At 39.2% G+C, this 26,212-nt stretch overlaps 1 protein-coding gene across 1 annotated transcript; it reads left to right on the top strand.

Annotated features, from left to right (window-relative positions):
• The first annotated feature begins 6,795 nt into the window (after nucleotides 1–6,795).
• On the top strand, nucleotides 6,796–25,691 carry sfxn2 (sideroflexin 2). Its single transcript, XM_079577254.1, has 12 exons — nucleotides 6,796–6,867; nucleotides 12,457–12,678; nucleotides 14,228–14,398; nucleotides 16,624–16,722; nucleotides 16,784–16,859; nucleotides 20,947–21,032; nucleotides 21,205–21,265; nucleotides 21,603–21,669; nucleotides 21,746–21,795; nucleotides 23,046–23,095; nucleotides 23,170–23,217; nucleotides 25,528–25,691. Exons 2-12 carry the CDS (start codon nucleotides 12,524–12,526, stop codon nucleotides 25,625–25,627), a joined length of 963 nt encoding a protein of 320 aa, XP_079433380.1. The 5' UTR covers nucleotides 6,796–6,867; nucleotides 12,457–12,523; the 3' UTR covers nucleotides 25,628–25,691.
• Nucleotides 25,692–26,212: the final 521 nt, after the last annotated feature.

The raw sequence follows: 26,212 nt of genomic DNA, 5'->3' as shown, positions 1-26,212 counted from the left end.
ATTACTCAAAAATACGCGAATGTGCCGAGGCAACACTTCAGGCATGTTTTTAATGAGGGAATGACATAATAACATGATGTAAAGCTTGAAAAAGTCGATTTTGCATAATACCCCCCCTTTAAAAGAACTTTAAAATCGATCCTGAAACACACAGGGCTAATGCAGCGATTCTCAAACCGGTGTAATGTGGTCCCGCCTCCTGGTCTTCGTCAGGACTCGAGCTGCTGTAAACCTGAGATCCTCTTTTTGGGGAGAGCAGAAAGCAGGGCATTACAGTAGTGGATACGACTGGTGATAAAAGCATGCATGAGCGTCTCCGTGTTGGCCCGAGAGAGAACGGGGCGGACTCCATTCAGACTCCAAACGTCTTCGAAAACGCTTTTTTATAATTGAACATGTAAACCTAAACCTGGAAACAAATACTACAAAGTACAGGTAAAGATTTGATCCATTGATTTAAATGGAAAATTCAGAGACAGTTTCCTCAAAATGTATTTTTCTTGAAGTCTGGGGACAACATCTCCGTTTGAAGTCGCACTGAGAGACACCAATCTTGTTCTCAACCATATTTTGAAGGGTTTTTCGTCCCAAGATTGAATCATGTTTAAAGGAACAGGCCACCATTCTCCCACACTGAGATATGTTCTTACCTGAGCTTAGACGAGTTGATACGTACCTGTCGGGTCTTGGTGCCAGTGCAAGAGTTTGGTCGCTTCTAACTTCACCCCCGGTTGGAGCTATAGGAATATACTGGGAGAGGCCAAATGCTAACAACATCTTTAGTCGTTTGGGGGCCTGAGGGCACAAAGACCAGACAGGTGCACATCAACTGCAGGCTAGCTGATACCATAGACATGCACTAGCCTAGCGCAACTAAGCTCTTCAAATATAAGAAATGCATGAATTTAAGAAAAATATATCTCCAGAAATCAACAACACTAAACAACTAGGAAATGAGGCCCTATGTCAAAAAACATGTATTGATTTATTTGGTCGGGACAGTGCATGTTAATGAACATACGTGGGTCTCATGCATGTAAACAAGCCACACCATTAGCCTTGGGCTAATTTCCATCCGTCGTCCCCCATGCGCACTCACATTCATCCTGGCCTATTGTACATGTTTTTTGTGGTAGGGGAAACCGTAGTACCTGGAGGAAACCTACGCAGACACGGGGAGAACATGCAAACTCCGCACAGAAAGGCCCTGGTGGGAATCGAACCCCGACCTTCTAGCTGTGAAGCGAGAGCACTAACCGCTGTGCTACTGTGCCGCCCCATCCCTTTATAGTATATTATAGGGATGGGCGGATCAATACCATAGTATCGATATCGGCTACTTTTTAAGCATCGATATTGGGCAAAAAGTATCGATACTAATTTGCATATGTAAAAGGAAGGCGGGGCAGCAATTATCAACACAAAAGGTTTATTTATTCATTTGTTCTGAGCCAAAACAGTCACAACAGCAAAGGATTGAACTGAGTCAGGCATATCATTCTGGTTTAGTTCTGTTTGTCATTTAAGTATTAATTTTAAATGTTGTTTATGGATTTAATTTCACATTAACATTGTTTAATCAACCAGTTAAATTAATATAATTTTAATTGACCAATTAATTATATAAAACAACCAGTTTTAGAAATGTATATTGATTGAAATACATTCACCCAAATGAAATGACCAGTATCGGTATCGACAAAAAAGATCCTAAAAGTATCGGTATCGTATCGATTCCAAAAAATGTGGTATCGCCCATCCCTAGTATATTATATTATATATAATATTATATAATATATAATATAATATCCCTTTAAGTCAGCTCTCGCTTTGAGGAAACCATATTGTGATGTGTATCATCAATATTCTAACTAAATATATTGGGACATGACATAATATCGCCCACAAGTACACGGTCTAATCCGAGTAATTGTCTTCAATTTTGTTTAAACATCTAGACCAGGGGCGTCCAAAGTGCGGCCCGGGGGCCAAATGCGGCCCTCAGACCAATTTATGGTGGCCCTCAGCCTCTTGCTGTATCGGTACACATCACCAGAGATGGACCTTTTTTATCTGAAATGTAATAATTCTATACAATTCTAACCTAACAACTAACATGTTATTGTGAGACTGAGCTGCATGAAGGTTTTAAGCTTAAATAGAGGTATGGGGCACAATTTAAACCTCTGCTAGTCGAAGGTTTTACGGCACTAACGACTGATCTACGGCCCTTCACCCCGTGTACACTTCAATATGCGGCCCCACATGAAAAAAGTTTGGACACCCCTGATCTAGACTATGGGTAAAGTCCTCCGAAGTTGCATCGTTACACAAGTGTCTTCAAAGCCAAAGTAGCTCTGATGGTTTTGTTATATAAAAGTAGCTCAAAAAAGTAAAAAAACAAACAAAAAACCTGATCTCGCTACTACGAACATACGGCTGTGCGTCAATTACGTATAGACGTACGCCACAACAACTCACACGTCTTCTCATGTTGATATTTCATTTCACAAAGTAAGGAAGCCCCGCTTGCGCAGGGCATCAAAAAATTGGGTAAAACTCTTATTGTTCCTCTCCACGGAAATCTTTAGTAAAAGGCGAAAGATTTATACGATCTGAAGAGAAACAAGAGTGTACTGACGCCTGGAGTCCGAGCGGAGGACGGCATCAGCGGCGCCACCGCTCTCGGTTACGGTTCAGATCACGAACCGACGTAAAACGCGGAAATTTTGAAACGAAAGCGAAAGAAACGTGTGTTTTTAATTACGATGTTTTCAACTCTGATGATTACGCGCTAAATGTGGGTAAAAAGACTACGGTTTGGGTTTTTACGTGTTTAGTGGCTAGGCGCAATGCATTCTGGGTCCGATTGAGTAAAGTCTACAGACCGGAGCCGCAGCAGATAAAGCACTGCAGATCCACGACGGTTTGAGAACAATGGATTAACCTTTAACCCCCGCCTAAACCGAGAGCGTCAAAATAGCGACGAAAACGCAAGAAAAATGTGACGAAAACGCGATGAAAAAGGAACAAAAAAACAACAAAAACATGACAATAAAGTGACCAAAACATGGCGGAAACTAAATATTAACAAAAACACAGAAGTGGCGAAAACATGGCAAAAACATGACAAGAACAGCAACAAAAAAAGGCAGAAACGCAACAAAAAAAAAAGTAATAAAAAGTAACGAAAAGCCGAGAAAAACGTACAAAAAACAACCAAAACATGACAATAAAGCGGCCAAAACGTGGCGTAAAAAATCAGCAACAAAAACACAGAAGTGACGAAAACATGGCGAAAACATGACAAAAACAGCAACAAAAGTGGCACTAAAACGCAACAAAAATAAAGTAATAAAAAGTTACGAAAAAGTTCCAAAAAAGAGACAAAATCACGATACAAACTCTTTGTGGCAACCCGGCGACAACATAACAACAACGTTACGATCCCTTTTGTAGGTCTTAGCTTTCAAATGAGGCATTACTCTGGCCTATTGTCTGTAAACGTTTAGATTTGGGTAAAGCCAGACAAGAAACTCCGCTCAGTTATGATATGGGTCAAGGTTACTTTTTTTTATTACATTTTTTAATTGCCTTGCCTGTATTTCTGTTTTTGTCTCTACAAAATTGTTATAAAGTTTTGTTTTTTTTAAACAGCGCCGCCATGTTTGCTGGTTTTGCTGTTTGCTAGTATCAGGCTAGTATATTTGTATAGTATATTTGTAAATTAGCTAATAAAAAAATAATCTGTTTGAATCTGTTCGATCACGCCAATCACAAATTATCTCGACATCTCACGAACATTTAACCGTCTTGAAAAAAAATGGTCTCGTGAACGTGAACACCGAAACAAAGATCATAAAACTTTAATATAATTTTTTCCGCCATCTTTAAAAACGCCTGTCGTGGATCTGCAGCGGCTCCGGTCTGTACATTGTCCGGCGTCAAAGCGGCGAACTTATTTTTGGTGGAAAACGGTGAAACAAAGGGATATCGGTGATAACAACGGATCCATACAAGATCATAACAAGATGAAGATAAAGTTTGTTCCGAAAATAATGAGGATTTGTTGAATAAACTGGCTTTTTAACAGGAAGAGATCACTTCCGGGTTCGAAGCCAGAACTGGATTCGATTGGTCAGACGGACACATGTGACCAGGCTTAGGAAAAAAAACAAAGAACTTGCAAGTTTTTAGTATATATGCTCATACAGAGGGACAATCTGAACAAATTCCATGTATTCATATAAAGTTTACAAACAAAAGAGTGGATAAAATTCATTATGGTACATTAATAAAGAACATTTCAGTTTATTTCATTGCTTACAGAGTATATACGTGGGGAAAAGCAATTATTCCATCAGTCGTGCACAATCTCCAAACAAATTTATAGCAGACAACCTTTTATAAATTTGGTTCATGCTAGTTTGATAAAAAGCAAAACAAATCAAAATGTCCGTATCTCCCAACTGAGGATGGGTCAAATGCAGCTGCTGTATAATGACAATTAACCCCACCTGAACCGAGCACATTTTTTTCCAGTTTGGCTTTACCCCAGTCCAAAGCTTCTGGAAAAAAGCTGTGAAAACATCAACAAAACTGAGACGAAAAAAATGATGGAATTGTGACAAAAAAGTGAGAAAACAATGACAAAAAAGTGACGAAAAATGGATGAAAAAGTGGCAAAAATGTCACAGAAATGTCACAAGAAATTGACAAAAAAATCGACCAAATAATGACAAAAATGTGACAAAAATGTGATAAAAATGTGACAAAAAATGTCAAAAATGTGATAAAAATTTGACCAAAAAATGACAAAAAATGACAAAAATGTGACAAAAAAATGACAAAAATGTGATAAAAATTTGACAAAAAAATTACAAAAATGTGACAAAAAATGACAAAAAAGTTACAAAAATAAGTTAAACACCCAACAAAAAAATGATGGAAAAATAATCTGATGACGTGAGGAGAAAGATCCTCTCGGTTCAGGCGGGAGTTAAGAGGTTAAAGCTCCTGAACCTTAATGGATTTCCTTCTTGGCAGCTTTGACTAATGACTTTTTTATAGACACTATTGCTCCTATTTTATAAAAAAAAAAGAAAAGAAAAAAAAAGCAGATTTTGGCCCCAACGCTCTTGTTATATTTAGAGGTCGACCAATATGGGTGTTTCTAGGGCCGATTTATTTTGCCAATATTTGAAAATGTGTGGTGTATGTGTTGTGTTCTTGTGAAAGACACTTCACCCACCTTGCCTCCAGCTCCGTGTCTGACACTGGTGTATGAATGAAAGTATGACTGGGTGACTGGTTCCTTGATGTAAAGCACTTTGAGCGCCTAAAGCTGGAAGAAAGGCGCAAAAAACATCTGCACCATTTTTGTTTCTGGAGATATTGGCCGATAGCTGAAAACCATATATCAGCTGGGCCACTAGTAACATCACAAACCTCACTATATATTTTTTTGTTATCTCACATCAAATATATTACAGCTTATTAAAGCTTTGTGTGAGACACTGAGGAGTCCTGACCCTGAAACAGGAGCTAAAGTGCTGTAGGTTTGTAAGAAGGTCAAAGGGACTTCTTTCAACTGTTTAATTTTAGTTTCTGTCACTTTAACACTTGCAATTATCTCCTGACACCAATTAATACTGTATTCCAAGTCTTCATTTCTTTCCTCTTGGGTTTTCCGGACCTTAGAAATCACTGCATTCAAGGCTTGAACGAAGACACAGGAGCTGGTCCTCGGAGACAACGCTGCTGCGGGACGCCAGCTCTGCGAGTAAAACACACACGGCAGTCCCAAAAGTCAGAACAGTCACAACAGTCAGAACAGTGTATTATCCGAGTCTCTGATGTGTCGGTGTCCATTTGCTTAAAACAGAGTCATGTTTGCACTGAGAATCTGTAAACTTTAAAGGAATAGGCCACCGTTTTTCCATACTGAGATATGTTCTTACCTTAGCTTAGACGAGTTCTTTAGGACCTGTCTGATCTTCCCCCGTGCCTTCAGTCACGTAAACACAGCGCAGACGGCGTTAGCATTTAGCCTCTCCCTCTCTCCACTATAGCTCCAAAACAGGTCAAGATAGAAGCTACCAAGCTCTTCCACGTTTTCCCTATTTAAATATGGTTACGTGAAGTGTTCCACTACAAAGTATAATTACACAAAATTAAACAATGTGGATTTTCTAAGCGGATAACAGGGGGAACTATATTGTAAGGCGTAATAATACCAGGAGTAATTTGGCATCCGCGCAGTAAAGTGAAGATTACTGCGCAGATTTCTAAGCAGAAACCCACATTTTTTTAGTGATACTCTCTCATATATCAAGATTTTGGAAGGTTCTGACAACAAAAAGGCTCTAAAATTTAAATCAGTATTCGCTCAAAATACAATATATTTGAATATTTGAACTGAATAATTGTATTGTACAATTCTGTTACCCCCTGGCATACTCTGTACTCTGTATATTCATATACTTTTCAATAAAAAAATAAAAAAATAAAAAAGGCAGAGCAAAGGGTTGTCTTCTACTTTTGTAAATTTGTTTGCCTTCGCTGTTTTTTTTATTTTTTTTTTACAAAAATTAAATACACACAGTTTTTTTTTCTTCTTCTTCCTTCTCTGTGCAGTTTTACGGCTTCCATAATGTCGTGTTTTCGCAGATACCATGGATCTATTAGCAGATACTAATCAAATCGGGGGTTATTATTATGTTTTTATTTTCCGGGGTTGTACTTCCGGTCTCCCTGTGACGTAGGCCACTGCCCCGCTCTCCCATTGGCCCGCGGGCTGCCACGTGTCTTTACTACTCCACTGCACGGAGCACATTTGTGGCTTTCTTCGCTGGAAACCTGCTAAAGGTAAGTCCTGCCCGTCTCCTTTCACATCTGCACGGATCACAAACTCCGCGCGCTCACGGCTCGGCTCCACACCCGCGCGCTCGGCCTCGTTTTAAACGTTTATTATTCGTAAAGAAGTAACTCGAGCGCTAAGTTGCATCAGTCTCCTGCAAGTGTCTCCTGGGGTTTGCGGCAGTTTCAGAGCTCACCTTTCCGCATTCTCCACTTATTAGTATTAGTAGTAGGGTTTTTGTGTTATCGCAACATACAAGTGATTTCTTTTCCACTGTTGGGTCATGAATGTTCACACTAATGCGCGCTTGAGTGAGGATTGTTGTGTGAATTAAACAAATAAAAGGCCTTTGTAGAATTATGGCTGAAGAAAGTTTATATTTTGACCCCTTTCTGTGTTGAAAGACAGTTTTGGAGACTTTAACCTCTTACCACCCGCCTGAACCAACTGCATTCTGTCCTCTTTGGCCATTATATAGGTCTGTGTAGCACCTCATTTGAAAGCTAAGACCCACAAAACTGATCTTTTTCCTCACGTTGTTGTTGTGTTGTGTCGCCTTTTTTATGTTTGTTTTTTTTGTCACATTTTTGCTGAGTTTTTGTCACATTTTTGTTGAATTTTTGTCACATTTTTGTTTAATTTTTGTCACATTTTTGTTTAATTTTTGTCACATTTTTGTTGAATTTTTGTCACATTTTTGTTGAATTTTTGTCACATTTTTGTTGAATTTTTGTCACTTTTTTGTTGAATTTTTGTCACTTTTTTGTTGAATTTTTGTCACTTTTTGGTTGAATTTTTGTCACTTTTTGTTGAATTTTTGTCACTTTTTGGTTGAATTTTTGTCACTTTTTGGTTGAATTTTTGTCACTTTTTGTTGAATTTTTGTCACTTTTTGGTTGAATTTTTGTCACTTTTTGTTGAATTTTTGTCACTTTTTGGTTGAATTTTTGTCACATTTTGGTTGAATTTTTGTCACTTTTTGTTGAATTTTTGTCACTTTTTGTTGAATTTTTGTCACTTTTTGGTAGAATTTTTGTCACATTTTTGTTGATTTTTTGTCACATTTTGTTGAATTTTTGTCACTTTTTGGTTGAATTTTTGTCACATTTTTGTTGAATTTTTGTCACATTTTTGTTGAATTTTTGTCACATTTTTGTTGCGTTACATCCTTGTTTTCTTCTCATTTTTTGTGGCTGTTTTGGTGCTTTTTTCCCCAAGAAGCTTTTTGATTAGGGTAAAGCCAAACTGGAGAAAATGGGGATCCGTTCAGGTGGGAGGTAAGAGGTTAAGAATTTAAAACTTCCTTTTTGTCTCGATTACAAAGGCAAAATGACAGATCCAAGTTGTCATAACATCCATTTAACCCCTTAACTCCCACCTGAACCGAGCACATTTTCTCCAGTTCGGATTTACCCAAATGTAAAATCTTCTCGACTGGAGCTCACAGCCTAAAGGCCAGAGTTACACCTCAATATATTTAAGTCACTTTTTAGCCGTGTTTTTGTCACTTGTTAACAGACATGCAAACACATATATAGTGAAAAAGGTGACAGTTCTCAGGGCTGCGGCGGAACACGCAGTTCGCAGGCATTTTTTAACAGAACACGTAAATTCTATGATTAATGAACTCAAATAATCCACTTTTTTGTAGTGCATATGATGGACAACTATATTGATTCAACACTAAACTTTCATTTTGTTTTAGAACTGTAGTAATGGCTTCAGTTTCACCACAGAGTGAACAGAGTAATGGATTTCTGCATAATGTGGAATTCCAAATCAGGGTCTGTACATCAGAAGATACTGTGTTTTTTTAATTATATCAAAAAAGGATTAAATATTGTTACATTTTCGATTTAAATAAAGATTTTAAACTTATATTGACTATTTATAGAAATATAACTTACACTGCAGAATATGCCACCCTATAACCATACAAACTAAAATAGTATCAGCTTTTTCTGGCTACAGTAGCGACTAAAAGCTGACAAATGGTTTGGCAATATTGAATAGTTGCAACAAGTCTCTTTGGACAAGTTCATTTTAGTAAAGTTGCCAACTTTCACATCTCTGATCAGCAGAAACCACGTCAGAACCACCCAATGACCACACCTCAGGTCAGCCCTCTCCTCACTGACCACACGGTCCACCTGGAGAGGCCAGCCCTCTCCTCACTGACCACACGGTCCACCTGGAGAGGTCAGCCCTCTCCTCACTGACCACACAGTCCACCTGGAGAGGTCAGCCCTGTCCTCACTGACCACACGGTCCACCTGGAGAGGTCAGCCCTCTCCTCACTGACCACACGGTCCACCTGGAGAGGTCAGCCCTCTCCTCACTGACCACACGGTCCACCTGGAGAGGTCAGCCCTCTCCTCACTGACCACACGGTCCACCTGGAGAGGTCAGCCCTCTCCTCACTGACCACACGGTCCACCTGGAGAGGTCAGCCCTCTCCTCACTGACCACACGGTCCACCTGGAGAGGTCAGCCCTCTCCTCACTGACCACACGGTCCACCTGGAGAGGTCAGCCCTCTCCTCACTGACCGCAACCGCGCATCAAACGAGCGCGCACATAACCACGTGCACCTGCCCGGTCAATTTAGCCATAGGATTTAGCCTCACAGTAAATGTAGCTGTCCACTAGCTTTATAGGTTAGCTTGTAGATGCTCTCATGTTTCACGCGGCTGTTGCAGCACACAGAGGACACATGCATGTAAACGCACCGAGCCGGGTTTAAATCTTGAGCTGATTTCCATCTGATCTCCTCCACCCTCACACACTCCACCCTGGCCTATTGTACATGTTTTTTGTGGCAGGTCAAACTGGAGGAAAGCAAAATCCTAAATCCCACCTGGACGAGAGTTGTTTTTTGTGATGTTTCAGGACAGCGCTGAGCTCATGTTTCCAGGCGGTTTTGTTACTCTTTGACCTACTTTTAGAACAAACAATCTTCATCCAGTTCAGTCCAGCCCCCCCCGCTGGCTGCAGAGAACCACAATGTTTTGAAGACCCACCTTTTTAGCTTAGCTTTTAACTGATATCTATTCATTTAGTCCTAATATATAATTATATATGTATGGGAGGGTGTGCCAGGCATATTGTTTTAAATGTATGTAATGTTAAGGTTAAAACACTGTCCTCTTCAAACTTGGGGCTTTGGCACTTTTCATCTTCTGCTGTGAAAGATATTTCTGTGTATAACTATCAAATCAAATGTTTATGTTTCAGTTTATATCTGTCTGTAAATAAGTAACCCTCAGGTGTGTTTATTCTCTCAATTCCCATAAATTCCCGTGGACAATTTCTTTTAGGTAAAGAGACGGTACAGAACTGAAAGCACCTGTGTCTCCATGGGGAGCTATTGTGTTTAAGCTGCTAACCCTGTAGTTTAGAGCAGTGTTTCCCAACCAGGGGTACGGGGACCCCTGGGGGTACTCGAGGACCTAGCAGGGGGTACTTGGAACTATTTCAGATTGAAAAAAGGGAAAATGTAACATCATTTTTATAGGAAAAGCTACATTTTTCAGTAAAATGTGTTGCTTTGGGAGAAGTGTAGGTTTATTTTGACTGCAATATTGTCCTTTTTCTTACAAATACCACTTTTAAGTAATTACTTTCTAAATAAACTGTTGCACCCTTGAGGTAGGGGGTACACGGTTGACCACTGAAAGGCCAAAGGGGTACGAAAGACAAAAAACGTTGGGAACCACTGGTTAAGAGCTCAAACATGTTATAATACATATCGACGAGCTTATGAAGCCTTCAGACACGTTTGACCTGAGATTTTAGGTCACCGTTCTCTCCCGTCAGCAGAAACCGAAACGCCGACAGAGCTGAAACCATAAGTACCGCCCGTGGACCCGTTTCTGAGCCGAACGAGGGTCTGAGTCAGGCCCAAAGGGAACTCTTAATGGTTCATTTATTCAGGAGCTGTATAAACTGATCAGGACTCAGGCCCGGTAATGTTTAGCTGGAGGAGGCTGCGTGGACCGAGCTGACCCCACGGAGACAGATAAAAGTTTGTTAATGTTACACAGGATTAAACCGGGTCATACTGGTTTAAAATGAGGCCGAAAGAGGAACAGGTGCAGGAGAGAACACGCCGGCTCGGGTCAGGCCGAAACTTAACCAGAGGAGGGAAGAAATGTGTCCTCAAGTTGTGACTCTTTACTGTGAGCACTGAGCATCTGAGCGTAAAAGTCTGATTTATGTTTCTGTTGCAGTTTTATCATGAATTGTGTTAAAATTGGGGCAGTGCAGTTAATCAAAATTTGATTACAATTTCCATTATTACACTAAACGATTACGATATTTTTTTTCTCCTTTTTTTTTTCCATACATTTTTTTTGTTGAATTTTTGTTGAATTTTTGTCACTTTTTTGTTGAATTTTTGTCACTTTTTTGTTGAATTTTTTCTCATTTTCGTTGAATTTTTGTCACATTTTGGTTGAGTTTCTGTCACATTTTTGTTGAATTTTTTCTCCTTTTTGTTGAATTTTTGTCACATTTTTGGTAGAATTTTTGTCACATTTTGGTTGAGTTTCTGTCACATTTTTGTTGAATTTTTTCTCATTTTTGTTGAATTTTTGTCACATTTTGGTTGAGTTTTTGTCACATTTTTGTTGAATTTTTGTCACATTTTGTTGAATTTTCGTTGAATTTTTGTCACATTTTGGTTGAGTTTCTGTCACATTTTTGTTGAATTTTTTCTCATTTTTGTTGAATTTTTGTCACATTTTGTTGAATTTTTGTCACTTGTTGGTTGAGTTTTTGTCACATTTTTGTTGAATTTTTGTCACATTTTTGTTGAATTTTTGTCACATTTTTGTTGAATTTTTTCTCATTTTTGTTGAATTTTTGTCACATTTTGTTGAATTTTTGTTGAATTTTTGTCACTTGTTGGTTGAGTTTTTGTCACATTTTTGTTGAATTTTTTCTAATTTTTTTTTTGAATTTTTGTCACTTTTTGTTGAATTTTTGTCACATTTTTGTCACTTTTTGGTTGAGTTTTTGTCACATTTTTGTTGAATTTTTAATAATTTTGTTGTTGAATTTTTGTCACATTTTTGTTGAATTTTTTCTAATTTTTTCGTTAAATTTTTGTCACATTTTTGTTGAATTTTTTCTCATTTTTTGTCACTTTTTTGTTGATTTTTCGTCACTTTTTTGTCGTGTTTACATCCTTGTTTTCTTCTCATTTTTTGTGGCTGTTTTGGTGCTTTTTTCCCCAAGAAGCTTTTTGATGAGGGTAAAGCCAAACTGGAGAAAATGTTTTTCCGTTCAGGTGGGAGTTAAGAGCTAATATAGAAGCTGCAGTTACACGTAAGACCTGAGATGGCAGTAGTGAGCATTAGAATTACCAACTTGCATCTTTTCTGTGCTCTTACTGTGAACTTACTTAGTTCTGCTTTAAAGTCCAGTCCAGTGCAGAAAACAGGAAGTCGTTATCAATTTCGTTTCCGGAGATATTGGCCGATATCGACAACACCTAAATATCGGCCCTATTTGTAGCACACACGTTGTTTAATGATGGGTTTACAGTGTGAGGTGTAAACAGTTTATTTAAACCCTGCTGTGTCTCTTTTCCTCCAGATTCCGGCCGGTCTGCGCTCTCCCTCCTCGCTCCCTCCTTTGATGCTTTAAAGTATTGGAATCCAAGATGGCGCTGAGCTCGTTCGACATCGACGCGCCGCGATGGGACCAGTCCACGTTCATGGGGCGCCTGAAGCACTTCTTCAACATCACGGACTGTCGCACGGCGCTGCTGCCGGACGCCAGGCTGGACGAGGCCAAAGCGCTGGTGGAGAGCTGCCGGTGAGGCCACGCCCCCCCCCGTCAGCCACGCCCCCCCCCCGTCAGCCACCATTCAGTTTGTCACTATGATCTGAGTATTCGCTTGAGATGTTCATTGCAGGGTGTCCGCGGGGTCTTAAAAAGTCTAAAATTCGGCCTATTTGGTCTTAAATCCACGGTAAACTGATCTTATAAATGAACGTTCAACGACCCGATTATTTGCTCACAATTTAGTTTTAAAAAGTCGACAAATAAATGCACAGAAGCAGCGATGAGGAGCCGCCGGTGCCGCTCATGGTCCGAGAGGGCGAAGCGACGCTGACGCTCTGGCCGCCGCCACAAACAACGTAAACTCAGCGATAGTCGAGCGAGGCAGAAGGATAAAAAACCACTGAAGTCAGAGTTTAGGATCCAGAACATGACCAAGGTGTTGTTGATGGATCCGTAAAGCTGCTGTCGGGGGAAAGATACGTCCAATATGAAACAACGTGGAGATAATCCTTCACTGTAAATATCCAACTCAAGGTAATGAACGGCATCATTCACAATAAAGTTTGTCCAAATGTTGGGAAACACAAAGCGAACGCTCCTCTGCTCAGGGACAGAAGGAAAAAAGAGAAAGTCCTGTTACTTTAGAAACATCAAAACATCTGACAAACAAGTTTAGAAAACAGAAAACCTAGACTAGATTCTGGCCTAATAATAATATAATTAAAATAATAATGAGTTGTAAAGTTGACAGTGTTTTGTGTTGTTTTATGCAAACGAGTGGAAAAGCTGCTTTTATTTTTAGAAACAGTGAATATTTACCAGCTCAAGTATTACAAAGCATTATAAATACAAAAACTAAATATCTGTTGTTTTCTTTCATTCTGTCGATAATTGTGAGTAATTATTCAATCTCAATATTCTTATTATGGGATAAGTTTGTTTAAACTTGTATGGTTGTTAACCTCTTAACTCCCGCCTGAACTGAGAGCATTTTCTCCAGTTCAGCTTTACCCAAATCCTGTAGGCCAGTGTAACACCTCATTTGAAAGACCTACAAAACTCATCTAAATGGATCTTTTTCCTCACGTCATCAGATTTTTTTCCATCATTTTTTTTTTTGGGTATTCAAGTCATTTTTGTAATTTTTTTGTAATTTTTTATCTTAATTTTTTTTTTCACCTTTTGTCACATTTTTGTCACATTTTTGTCATTTTTTCGTCCATTTTTGCCACTTTTTTGTCAATGTTTTCTCACTTTTTTGTCACATTTTCATCATTGTTTTCGTCTCAGTTTTGTCGCTATTTTCTCACCTTTTTTCCAGAAGCTTTTGGACTGGGGTAAAGCCAAACTGGAGAAAATGTGCTCGGTTCAGGTGGGACTTAAGGGGTTTAAATGCCTAATGTGAAAAATGAAGTTCTTACATTTGTACATCCCTCTCTGTGAAATCAGAAACAACAGCTTGACTTGGATTTTTGTGACGTGATTTTCTTTACAGTCTGTTTATATATAGCGCGTTCAAAAACAGATTTTGTGGTCTTAAAAAGGTCTTAAAAAGTCTTTGTGCTCCCGTTTCCCTCAGGGCCGGCTCGGTTCCTCCCGGGACGACGGAGGAGCAGCTGTTTTACGCCAAAAAGCTTTACGACTCGGCGTTTCACCCGGACACCGGCGACAGGATGAACCTGATCGGACGCATGTCGTTCCAAGTCCCGGGAGGAATGGCCATCACCGGCTTCATGCTGCAGTTCTACCGGTGAGGCGCGCCTACTCCGACCGCTACAACATGTACAATAGGGGCACCCTCCATCAGCCTGGCTCCATATCAGGAGGATGGGACAAATAAAGCAGCTTAACCTTAACTAGAGATGAGGAGACAGAGGCTTATTGTTCATTTTTCCACTAAAGTGTAGGTTGGAGGAATAAAAAAATCTATTTGAATTAAAGATCGAGCAGGTAATTAAAAATAAATGCATATTTTTTAGATTTTTATTTTTTGTTTTAATTTTAATAATTTTATAATTTTATAATTTTATAATTTTAATAATTTAACCCCTTAACTCCCACCTGAACCGAGCACATCTTTTTTCCAGTTTGGCTTTACCCCAGTCCAAAAGCTTCTGGAAAAAAGCTGTGAAAATAGCAACAAAACTGAGACGAAAACAATGATGGAAATGTGACAAAGAAGTGAAAAAACATTGACAAAAAAGTGACGAAAAATTTATGAAAAAGTGGCAAAAATGTCACAAGAAATTGACAAAAAAATGTCGAAAAAATGACAAAAAAAATAACAAAAATGTGATAAAAATTTGACAAAAAAATAAAAAAAAATTGACAAAAAAATGACAAAAAAGTGACAAAAATTTGATAAAAAAATGACGAAAAAATGAACAAAAAAATGAACAAAAATTGACCCAAAAAAATGACAAAAAAGTTACAAAAATGAGTTGAATACCCAACAAAAAAATGATGGAAAAAAAATCTGATGACGTGAGGAAAAAGATCCTCTCGGTTCAGGCGGGAGTTAAGAGGTTAAACTTCAGATAAGAGATCAATAAAGGCTATTTGTCTTAATTATAATAATAACATAATAATGCATTAGTTTTATATAGAGCTTTTCTGGACACATTATTCATCCACTCCATACTTGGTAGCTTCTATTGTAGCCACAGCTGTCCTGGGGTAGACTGACGGAAGCGAGGCAACTCGGGATGCACCGATACCACTTTTTCTAAAACCGATACGAGTACTTTGATTTAAGTCCTTATCGAATACCGATACAAGTACAAGGCATTTTCTTCAACAGACTGGTTTTTCACAGCAGATTGGTTTGTGATTAGTTAATTTATTCATTTACATTTCCTTGAGTAAAGTAGGCAACATTTTTAGGAAGTGTTGCCTTGGCACATTCGCATATTTTTGAGTAATCTGTAAAAACTCTGATGGCGGCCATTTTAGGGACAGGTTTGCCTGAGTCCTCCTAGAAACGCCCCCACCTCCTGGAGACGCCTCCGAGCTTTCGTCACCAGCCGAGTAACCAACCACTGCTCCTCAGCAGAACCCCCTCCCCACTGATGCCACAGACAGCGTGTGGAGGGGGCGTGTCTAAAGGCTCAGAGGTTCTTAAAGAGACAGAGGCCTATTTCAAGACATTCACTACAGCCATTTTGAGAGAGACATTTTATACAAGGCAGTTATTCTAATTTACTGCATTTACAGACCAACAGAAGGTTTGCTCATCATTGTAGTGTGATATAGACTGGTGCTGTGGGACTGAAAAAAGCATAATACCCCCTCTTTAATATAGAAGCTGCAGCTACACGTATGACCTGAGGTGGCAGTAGTGAGTATAAAATGGCGAACTTGCATCTAGCCCCTTTAAATCAGAATTGAACAGATGCCATTTTGTGTTTTTAATTTTACATTCAGTATTTTTTTTACTTTTTATTGCTCTGTCCATCATAGACAGAACAGCTCATGCGCTTTATTCATTTATGTATTTGTAGTTAACAATAGTATTGAGATGTTACTTATTACTGCAGATAAATGGTCTCTTTTCTCCTTTACTTCGGCTCCGTGTGGATTTTCTCGTGTGTTTATAGTAACTTATCCAGTAGATTCAGCATTTTCATTGTTTTGGCTCAATATAAACATGCTGTATCCCTTTATTTTGGATTTCTGAGTATCGGGACCTCATGAATCAATACAAGTATGAGTACAAGTATGTGGTGTCGGCCCGAGAGGCTGCCAGATTGTGCCATCAGCCCGTCCGACCACAACCACTCACCACATTCCCCCAGGCCTCGTGGTGTTTCCAAACGGTCTTAGACTTTTGTTCTTATTGTTATTTTTGGGTTTGTTGATGCACTTGAACTAAAAACAATGAATATATACATTTAAAACATATTAACGGTCATCTGTGTTTTTATTGGCCCAGCTGTGCCTGAGGGGTTTCCATTATACACGTTGTGTCTCCTGCAGGACGGTGCCGGCCGTGGTGTTCTGGCAGTGGGTGAACCAGTCGTTTAACGCGTTGGTGAATTACACGAACCGGAACGCGGCGTCGCCCATCACCCCGAAGTAAGAGCCCGCCTCCGTTTTGCGTTTACGATGTGGAGTCTTCACCGCTGTGTGTTTGCAGACAGATCGGAATCGCCTACGCCACGGCCACCAGCACCGCCTTGGCCACCGCCGTCGGACTCAACCTCTACACGAAGGTACCACAGGGGCGCCACAGAAGCACGAGGGTTCACGGTTTCCACGGGACAAAGTGCATCAAAAGTTGTATTGTATTTGTGGCCTTAAAAATATTGTCTTTGGACGTTAAAATGGCGGATCACAGTGAATCGGGCTGTTCTGCCTCTAGTTTTAACAATCGAGTGCCAACAATCAGACCATTTTTCATGATATTTGTAGCACCACAGCGTATTCTATGTTATAGCTATGGACACAGGCTGTGGCTTATTTGAAAGGTGAGACTCTAAGCTCTCCATAGGTGTGAAAAGTTTAATTCTACGTGCCTCGGTTCCTGAGAAATCTAAGCTAAACAGAGGCTAGTTTCGACCAAAATCACATTTTTTTTTAGATTCGGAGATAATTAGTGTTTTATGAAACTCTCTCCTCTCTGGACAGACACTAACGTTATGTCATCATCATCATCATCATCTTTCTTTATTCAGACTCTAGGTCCATAGTATAAAAAGACATATATATAGACAAGACTCACATTGATTGATTGATTGAATATTTTATTTATATTTTCTCCAGTTCAGCTTTACCCTAATCCTGTAGGCCAGTGTAACGCCTCATTTGAAAGATCTTTTTTTTTTTTGGTATTCAAGTCATTTTTGTAACTTTTTTTGTAATTTTTTCGTCAATTTTTCGTCACTTTTTTGTCACAGTTTTCTCACTTTTTTGTCACATCTTCATCATTGTTTTCGTCTCAGTTCTGTCGCTATTTTCCTGAAGCTTTTGGACTGGGGTAAAGCCAAACTGGAGAAATTGTGCTCGGTTCAGGTGGGAGTTAAGGGGTTAAAATGCCACCAAAATGTCACAAGAAATTGACAAAAAATGTGATAAAAAATGACAAAAATGTGACAAAAATGTGATAAAAATTTGACCAAAAAATGACAAAAATGTGACAAAAAACAAACAAAAATTTGATAAAAAATTGACAAAAAAATGACTAAAATGTGACAAAAAAATAACATAAATGTGACAAAAAAATAATTTTATTTCAAGCTACACAAAACAGACACAAAAGCGAGAAAAACAATAATAATAATTACAACAAAAAAAACAACAACAATGTAGCTCGAAAAGGAGTGGGAAAAAGACAAGCTTATTAACTCCCACCCCCTATACAATACATACAAGATTATAAAAGACAGCTATACCAGTGTTTCCATAAAGGACACTGGTACCGCGCAGCACAAGACCTGGGGTTCACCAGAGCCACCGCCAAAGAGGTCACAGAGTCGTTGAGGCGACAAATAAATTTAAAATACAAAGTTTTAGTGCCTGAAAGCTGTTGACACGAGCCTGGCAGAACAGCAGACTGGCACTACTGGACCTCGGCTTTTTTAGTAGCATCCTAAAAGCATCATTATGTGCGACTTTGAGCTTCTGTAACGTGGCTTTTTTATATTTACACCACAGAGGAGCTGTGTACAGTAGGGCTGTGCAATTAATCGAAATTCGATTACGATTTCGATTACAACAGTAAACGATTATAAAATTAGCATAATCGCAAAAAAATAAATTATAATTTTTTTTTTCTATTTTTTTTTTTTTTTTTCTTCACATTTTTTTTTTTTCCAATTTTTTTTTTAACATTTTTTTTCCTAGTTTTAAATTTTGGGATTTTGGTCACTTTTCTGCTGGATTTTTGTCTTTTTTCTGCTGGATTTTTGTCTTTTTTCTGCTGGATTTTTGTAATTTTTTTGCTGGATTTTTGTCACTTTTTTTGCTGGATTTTTGTCTTTTTTCTGCTGTTTTTTTGTAATTTTTTTGATGGATTTTTGTCACTTTTTTGATGGATTTTTGTCTTTTTTTGATGGATTTTTGTCTTTTTTTGATGGATTTTTGTCTTTTTTTTGCTGGATTTTTGTCTTTTTTTTGCTGGATTTTTGTCACTTTTTTGCTGGATTTTTGTCACTTTTTTGATGGATTTTTGTCTTTTTTCTGCTGGATTTTTGTCTTTTTTTATGGATTTTTGTCACTTTTTTGCTGGATTTTTGTCATTTTTTTGCTGAATTTTTGCCACTTTTTGCTGGATTTTTGTCACTTTTTTGATGGATTTTTTTAAAGGCAACAAATAATCGTTTGAATAATTGTGATTTCAATTATGACAAAAATAATCGTGATTATTATTTTTTCAATAATCGAGCAGCCCTAGTGTACAGAGGTGTGCAGAAACTTCTACACAGATCAATTTGCACACTGTCAGAGCACACTGTGAAATTTCCTGACAAGAATGTTTGCTTGGGCATAAATTATACGACGCTGCCGATTGATATCATCATCGTCACAAAGGCGGTGTGTAATAAAGTGATATAAAATAAAGTATTTTGTCCCGTTTCACACAGTCAGACTTTGCCCAGACAAGTAGAAATGTGGGAAAGAGAGGTCCTTATCTCCTTTAGACCGACATATCAGCACAGCGCTCTTTTTCACATTGTATATGATGTCATGTGAAGAGGCAAACGCCTAAATATCTCCATTTCAGCATTCTTGATACGTTTTGAAACACGCATGTTCTCAATGTCTTTTTATTTATTTATTTTTTATTTATTTTTTATTTTTTAATTATTTCATTCATTTAAAAATGCAACAGCAGCATTTAGCATGAATGAAAAGGAGCAGAAATAAGTAAAAACTTATGTCTGCCCCTAATCAGCACAAAATAATTTACAGTTCCAGTTGTCTCATGTCTCATGCAGCCGTCTTTTTTCTTTTCTTTTTTTTCTTGTCCAAGACATCAAAACACAAAATACAAAATACATAAATAAAGTTGATCTGCTACTCCGCAGTGTCATATTTTTGTAACATTGATACTTTTACATACTTCTTAAACACATCAATGGACTTAGAAGTTTTAACTTTACAATCAAGACTGTTCCACAGAGCGACTCCTTTGATTGAGAAACATCTTTCCTTTGCTGCTGATTGAAACCTGGGTTTTGTAAAAATCTCAGTACCTTTTAGTTCATATCTGCTTTTTATGGCGTGTGCATTTAAACAGCCTGGTTCTGGATTGAAGACTTTAACAGGATGTTTCTCAGTCGTCCTTGGACCGATTTTAACCATTTAAAAACTAAGAGAAATGTCTACAGCTGTTCGCTACGCAACACCACGCCCCCTCGGACTAAATAAAGAAAAGAAACACAATACTAAATATAAAATGTCCAGATCGTGACTCTTCACAAGTTTTTGTTGGTCATTTATTTCACTTCTGTTCATCACAGAGCTACAAAAATCACACATAAGGTGTGTTAGAGTGTCTAGTTTCGCAATTAAGGCGAGACGCTGCAGGTGAATAGGGAAAAAATGTATATTTACAGATATCAATTTGAAACTTTTGCTGTCGATCACTGGTATAAATGTGAGGAAAAAAAATACATTGCAAGTTTTCTGTCATTTTATCTTTTCATATAAGAACAAGGTGTTTTATGCCTATACATGCCCCAAATTTCCCATCTGTCGGCGGCAAAATCTGAATAATGGATAGAGCTACATTCAAATGTATGGTTTCATTTTATTGATGACTGAGTTACCAAGACTTTTTCAGAGCGGATTTTGGATTTCTTGTTTAGTTTTAAAATAAGCTGTTTTTTAGTGGAAAATTTTGTAAAAATTTAATTTTCGGCTTATTCTTTGACATTCAAAACTCAATAAATGGGGCTTAAGGGATTAGATGATTAAAAATCCCTCGGAAAAAATCTTCCAAATATTGTTCAGTCCAAGGCTGGAAAATGTGAAGTCTTTAGGTCCGACTGATGTGGACATAGTGTCGCCACAATGACAGAAAAATGTGTTTTGAGAAAAAGTCCCTTGAAATTGTGTTCTCCCATATAAGTCTATGGGGGAACATTGAATCAGCGCAATATTTAAACATGTTATTGTGAAGATTAGGCATATTTTCTGTTTCCGGGTGAAAGCTTGTATGTTCAGAGACCAATTTGGCCCAAAACCTGAAAACTGAAAAAAAAAAAAGAGTTTTGCCTGCAGTGTCTCCCCTTAAAAACTCAATGTGGCACTCAATGTGTTAAACCATGTGTGTTTTATATATTTTTTCCTCCACAGAAAGCTCCTCCCCTCGTGGCGCGCTGGGTTCCCTTCGCCGCCGTAGCATCTGCTAACTGTGTCAACATTCCCATGATGAGGCAACAGTAAGAGACGGTCATGATGTTTCACAAAAGCCTGATTTATATATGAAGGTTCAGAGCTTCATGATCAGGATATTTATCGAGAATAAAGATTAAATGTGGTCAAACCTCTGCGTGAGCTTTTATACTGTGATTGTTGGACAGTTGATGTAAAATGTTTCCTCTTCGTTTTCAGGGAGATCCTGAACGGCATCACGGTCACAGATGAAAATGGGAACCAGCTGGGCCAGTCCAAGGTGGGTTTTTTCAACAACACCACACCCTGAGGACACTAGAGGGCGCTGTATCACAGAACATTTCTTTCAATATTTGTACTTCACTTTGTACTTTAACTAGCTAGTCTTTATATAATCACCAGTAGTGTCCGGTGAGGTTTTTTTGGTTGTAAGGCACTTTTTGTACAAATCGGGCTGTGTATCGATTTTGCATTATATCGTGATATTGTGCAGGACGATGCGATACTTTTGATTCCGATATTGATTCTTAAGCTCATTCTGCTTGACTTTATCCTTTTGTACGCTGCACTAAGTTAGGTTTTATACTGAATGAGGAGAAACCGGTTTTGTTTTGCAGAAAGCCGCGGTGAAGGGCATCACGCAGGTGGTGGCTTCCCGGATCACGATGGCGGCTCCAGGGATGAGTAAGAAAAACAGTCACGACTCGCTCACAGCTTTCACCAAACGCTTCGATCTCACCTTCATTTCTCCTCCTTTTAGTCATTATGCCCATCATCATGCAGAGGATGGAGAAGCTCAAGTTCATGCAGGTCAGACGTCTTCTTCTACTTCTTCCACTACTACTTCTTCTTCTGCTGCTGCTTCCTCTTCTGTTTCTACTTCTGCTTTTTGTTCTGATACTTCAACTTCTACTTCAACTTCTACTTCTTCTTATACGTCTTCTACTTCTTGTTGTACTTCTTCTACTTCTTGCTCTTTTTCTTGTTCTACTTCTTCTGGCTCTTCTTCTTGCTCTGGCTCTGACTCTTCTTCTGGCTCTTTTTCTTCTGACTCTGGCTCCTCTGGCTCTTCTTCTGGCTCTTCTTCTGGCTCTTCTTCTGGCTCTTCTTCTGGATCTTCTGGCTCTTCTTCTGGCTCTGGCTCTGGCTCTCCTTCTGGCTCTCCTTCTTCTGGCTCTCCTTCTTCTGGCTCTCCTTCTTCTGGCTCTCCTTCTTCTGGCTCTCCTTCTTCTGGCTCTCCTTCTTCTGGCTCTCCTTCTTCTGGCTCTCCTTCTTCTGGCTCTGGCTCTGGCTCTCCTTCTGGCTCTCCTTCTTCTGGCTCTCCTTCTTCTGGCTCTCCTTCTGGCTCTCCTTCTTCTGGCTCTGACTCTTCTTCTGGCTCTCCTTCTGGCTCTCCTTCTTCTGGCTCTGACTCTTCTTCTGGCTCTCCTTCTTCTGGCTCTCCTTCTTCTGGCTCTCCTTCTTCTGGCTCTCCTTCTTCTGGCTCTCCTTCTTCTGGCTCTCCTTCTTCTGGCTCTCCTTCTTCTGGCTCTGACTCTTCTTCTGGCTCTCCTTCTTCTGGCTCTGACTCTTCTTCTGGCTCTCCTTCTTCTGGCTCTGACTCTTCTTCTGGCTCTCCTTCTGGCTCTGACTCTTCTTCTGGCTCTCCTTCTGGCTCTGACTCTTCTTCTGGCTCTCCTTCTTCTGGCTCTGACTCTTCTTCTGGCTCTTCTTCTCTCTCTTCTTCTGGCTCTTATTCTTCTGGCTCTGGCTCTTCTTCTGGCTCTTCTTCTTCTTGCTCTTCTTCTTGTTCTACTTCTTCTGTATCTGGCTCTTGCTCTTCTTCTGGCTCTGGCTCTTCTTCTGGCTCTTCTTCTGGATCTTCTTCTTGCTCTTCTTCTTGTTCTTCTGGCTCTTCTTCTCTCTCTCTTCTTCTGGCTCTTCTTCTCTCTCCTTCTGGCTCTTCTTCTTGCTCTTCTTCTTCTCCTTCTTCTTCTTCTTCTTCTTCTTCTTCTTCTTGTTGCTCTGAACTGAAACACTAAAGATGTTTTGGTCCTAAACGTTGTGTTTTTACCCGACAGAGGATCACGTTTCTTCACGGCCCGATCCAGGTCATGATGGTGGGCGTGTTGTGAGTATCGTGCGACTGAAACGAGGCAGATTTGAAGTTGAACTGATCTCGTAACCTCATCGTTTTCCCGACAGTTTGATCTTCATGGTCCCGGCCGCTTGTTCACTCTTCCCCCAAAAATGGTAAAGTAACTCACGAACGTCTTCTATCTGACCTAAACTAGCTTACAGTTTCCAAGGCGAGACGCTGTGAGTGAGTGTGGATAAAAATCCCTCATAGTGACAATTTCCGAGATAAATCTATAGTGAAATGATGAATCAGTGCAATTTGTAAACACTCAATTGGGAAGATTTGGTTATTAGTTTTCAAGTGAAAGTTTAGCTGAAAACTGAAAGTGGCTTTTTTTCTACATAATCACATTGTTTAAAGCTGTGATGCTTGAAATACCAGTTCTGAGTTGTAAGGCCCTTCATTAGAAAACACCCAAATGTCCTTATACATGCGTTTGCAATGACATCACGCATGGTCCCGGCGGCCATGTTGAGCAGGATTTACTAAAGATCTGCTTCACTCTGTAAAAATCACAGATAAAGGTTTTCTGATTCCTCTTTGATGTGTTAATTTAGTCTTCAGTTTGTCATGTCAACGGAGTCTCAGTCTGAGTCAGTGTTGTCAAGATGTGTTAGCATGCTACCGGTTAGCAACTGTCAACCGTCAATGGCTTCAACACGATAAACACATGTGTGACTCACATTTATGAACACTGAGGAAATACTACAGTAACAGCTCTGACCTCTGACCTCTGTCACATGTTGTTTGCAAGGCTATGTTTGGAATTAGGTTCAGGACTTTCTCTTGGGGAAACAAAACAGACTCACGGGTTTCTTCACATAAACGTCTTTGGGGCCGCGTTTTTACTCTTATCTTCTTGAGCAATGATCACGAGTACATAAAAATGCCGCTGTCAATCAGTTTTCTTTCATTTATATCCAGAGTAGAGATCTTGTTACATGTTGTAGTACTGCATAATGCTACTTCGGTATTCAAAATGGCCGCCATAACAACAAAAGTCTGATACTGTTTTCCACTGTTGTAAAATCAATATGGAATATAAACATTTTTCACATAAATGTGTTGATCCACTTCTGCGTAAAACTACTTTTTTGAAAAAATGGCCTATTTTCCATATAAATGTGCGTGTCTGAAACCATCAGATTGTAGCCTCTAAGCTCTAACACGAGCAACTAACTCCTTAACCTTTCATGGGGTCGACTGTTAGATCTGTGCAGTTAGAGAACTAGAGCTTCAGCTGCATTTTGAACAATCCGTCCGTCCTTAAACAGGGGAAAGGGAAGTGACATCACCAACAGCTGTTTTTCTTCTTCTTTAAAGTTATAGGTGGAGTGCAGGCCAAACAAAAGTGCATGTCGCCCCCTAGTGTACAGTGTCCAACAACAACATAGTGTCAAAACAAAGACATTTAAGGAGAAAAATAAATCCAAATGATCCAAACATTTCCCTTTAGTCTTATTTTATTTCAACAGCTGTTTCTTAAAGCTACATTATGCAAATGATCCATGTGGCTGAAGTTTCTACTAAATGAAAACAAAAGCATTTAATCTGTTTCCTGAGTTTCCTCTTTAACACTGACATGTGACTGAGCTGTGGGGACGACAACATGGATTTATCACTTCTATAAAGTTTGGCTTGTGCAGAATCTTATTTTTAATTATTATTATTTTTATTATTAAATGTGCTCCTGTCAATCAACAGTGGTTGCGCATGAATCACTCGAGGGTGGGGCCGAGGGGGGTGGGGGGATTTGGCGCAGTGGCTTCTGGGATGGCACATAGCTCCTAATCACCGGTTAGTTAGCATCAGAGGTCCCTATGCTAAAGTGGCTATGATAGTTAGTTACATATCACATATTCGTTACAGCCGCTAGAGCGCCCTCTAGCGGCTGTAACGAATATGTGAAATTATATTTTGATATAGAAGTCCCACCTCTAGCCAAACTATGCAAAAAAAAAGTGCAACTTATAGTCCAGAAAATACAGTGATGGATTTTTCTGTGTTGTTTCCTGTGTTTTCTGTGTTGTTTCCTGTGTTTCCTGTGTTGTTTTCTGTGTTTCCTGTGTTGTTTTCTGTGTTTCCTGTGTTGTTTCCTGTGTTTCCTGTGTTGTTTCCTGTGTTGTTTCCTGTGTTGTTTTCTGTGTTTCCTGTGTTGTTTCCTGTGTTTCCTGTGATGTTTTGTGTTTTCTGTGTTTTCCTGTGATGTTTTCTGTGTTTCCTGTGTTTTATGTGTTTCCTGTGTTGTTTTATGTGTTTCCTGTGATGTTTTCTGTTTCCTGTGTTGTTTTATGTGTTTCTTGTGTTGTTTTATGTGTTTCCTGTGATGTTTTCTGTGTTTTCTGTGTTTCCTGTGTTGTTTTATGTGTTTCTTGTGTTGTTTCCTGTGTTTCCTGTATTGTAACCCTCTGTTTTGCTTGCAGCTCTCTGGCCGTGTCCAAACTGGAGCCGGAGTTGAGGGAATCCATCGTGTCCAAGTACGGAGACGGCGTCAAATACGTTTACTTCAACAAAGGCCTTTAAGACCGGACTCAAACCTGGACTGGAACTCTTCAAAAACCTGGACTGGACTGGGGTCTCCCACGTGCCCGAGAGCCGGGACGGACTTTTCCTTTAGGTTTTTACCGACGTGAATCATGGTGCTAAAGCGAGACGGATCCGAGGGTCACAAATATGAGCTTTATGTTTTTTGTCAAAGAACAAAATACAAACTTAATTTTTTTTTTAATCCTCGCACAAATCGGTGTTGAAGTTGTGGACAGTCGAGGGATAATGGACCAACAGAGGCACCAGAGCACTTAGAAAACCCTTTTCTGCCCAATATTTCTTCACTCAAATTTCTGCTTCACTGAAATAAAATGATAATTATGCAACTGATGAACGAAAAAGAGCGAAGAAACGAGCTCGGTTCTTGTCCGTTTCCCCTCGACTGTTTGTTACGAGCCAAACCTCTCCTCTCAGGAACAGCAACATCCACATTTTTACCCCTTTTATGTCAGGCTTTTTCCTCTAAATCGTTCTTTAACCCCTTAACTCCCACCTGAACCGAGCACATTTTCTCCAGTTTGGCTTTACCCCAATCCAAAAGCTTCTGGAAAAAAAGGTGAG

This window comes from Gobius niger (genome assembly GCF_951799975.1).
Source record: "Gobius niger genome assembly, chromosome: 19".
Lineage (NCBI taxonomy): Eukaryota > Metazoa > Chordata > Actinopteri > Gobiiformes > Gobiidae > Gobius > Gobius niger.
The sequence above is the reverse complement of the archived record's forward strand: the minus strand, read 5'-3'. Positions and strand labels throughout refer to the sequence as shown.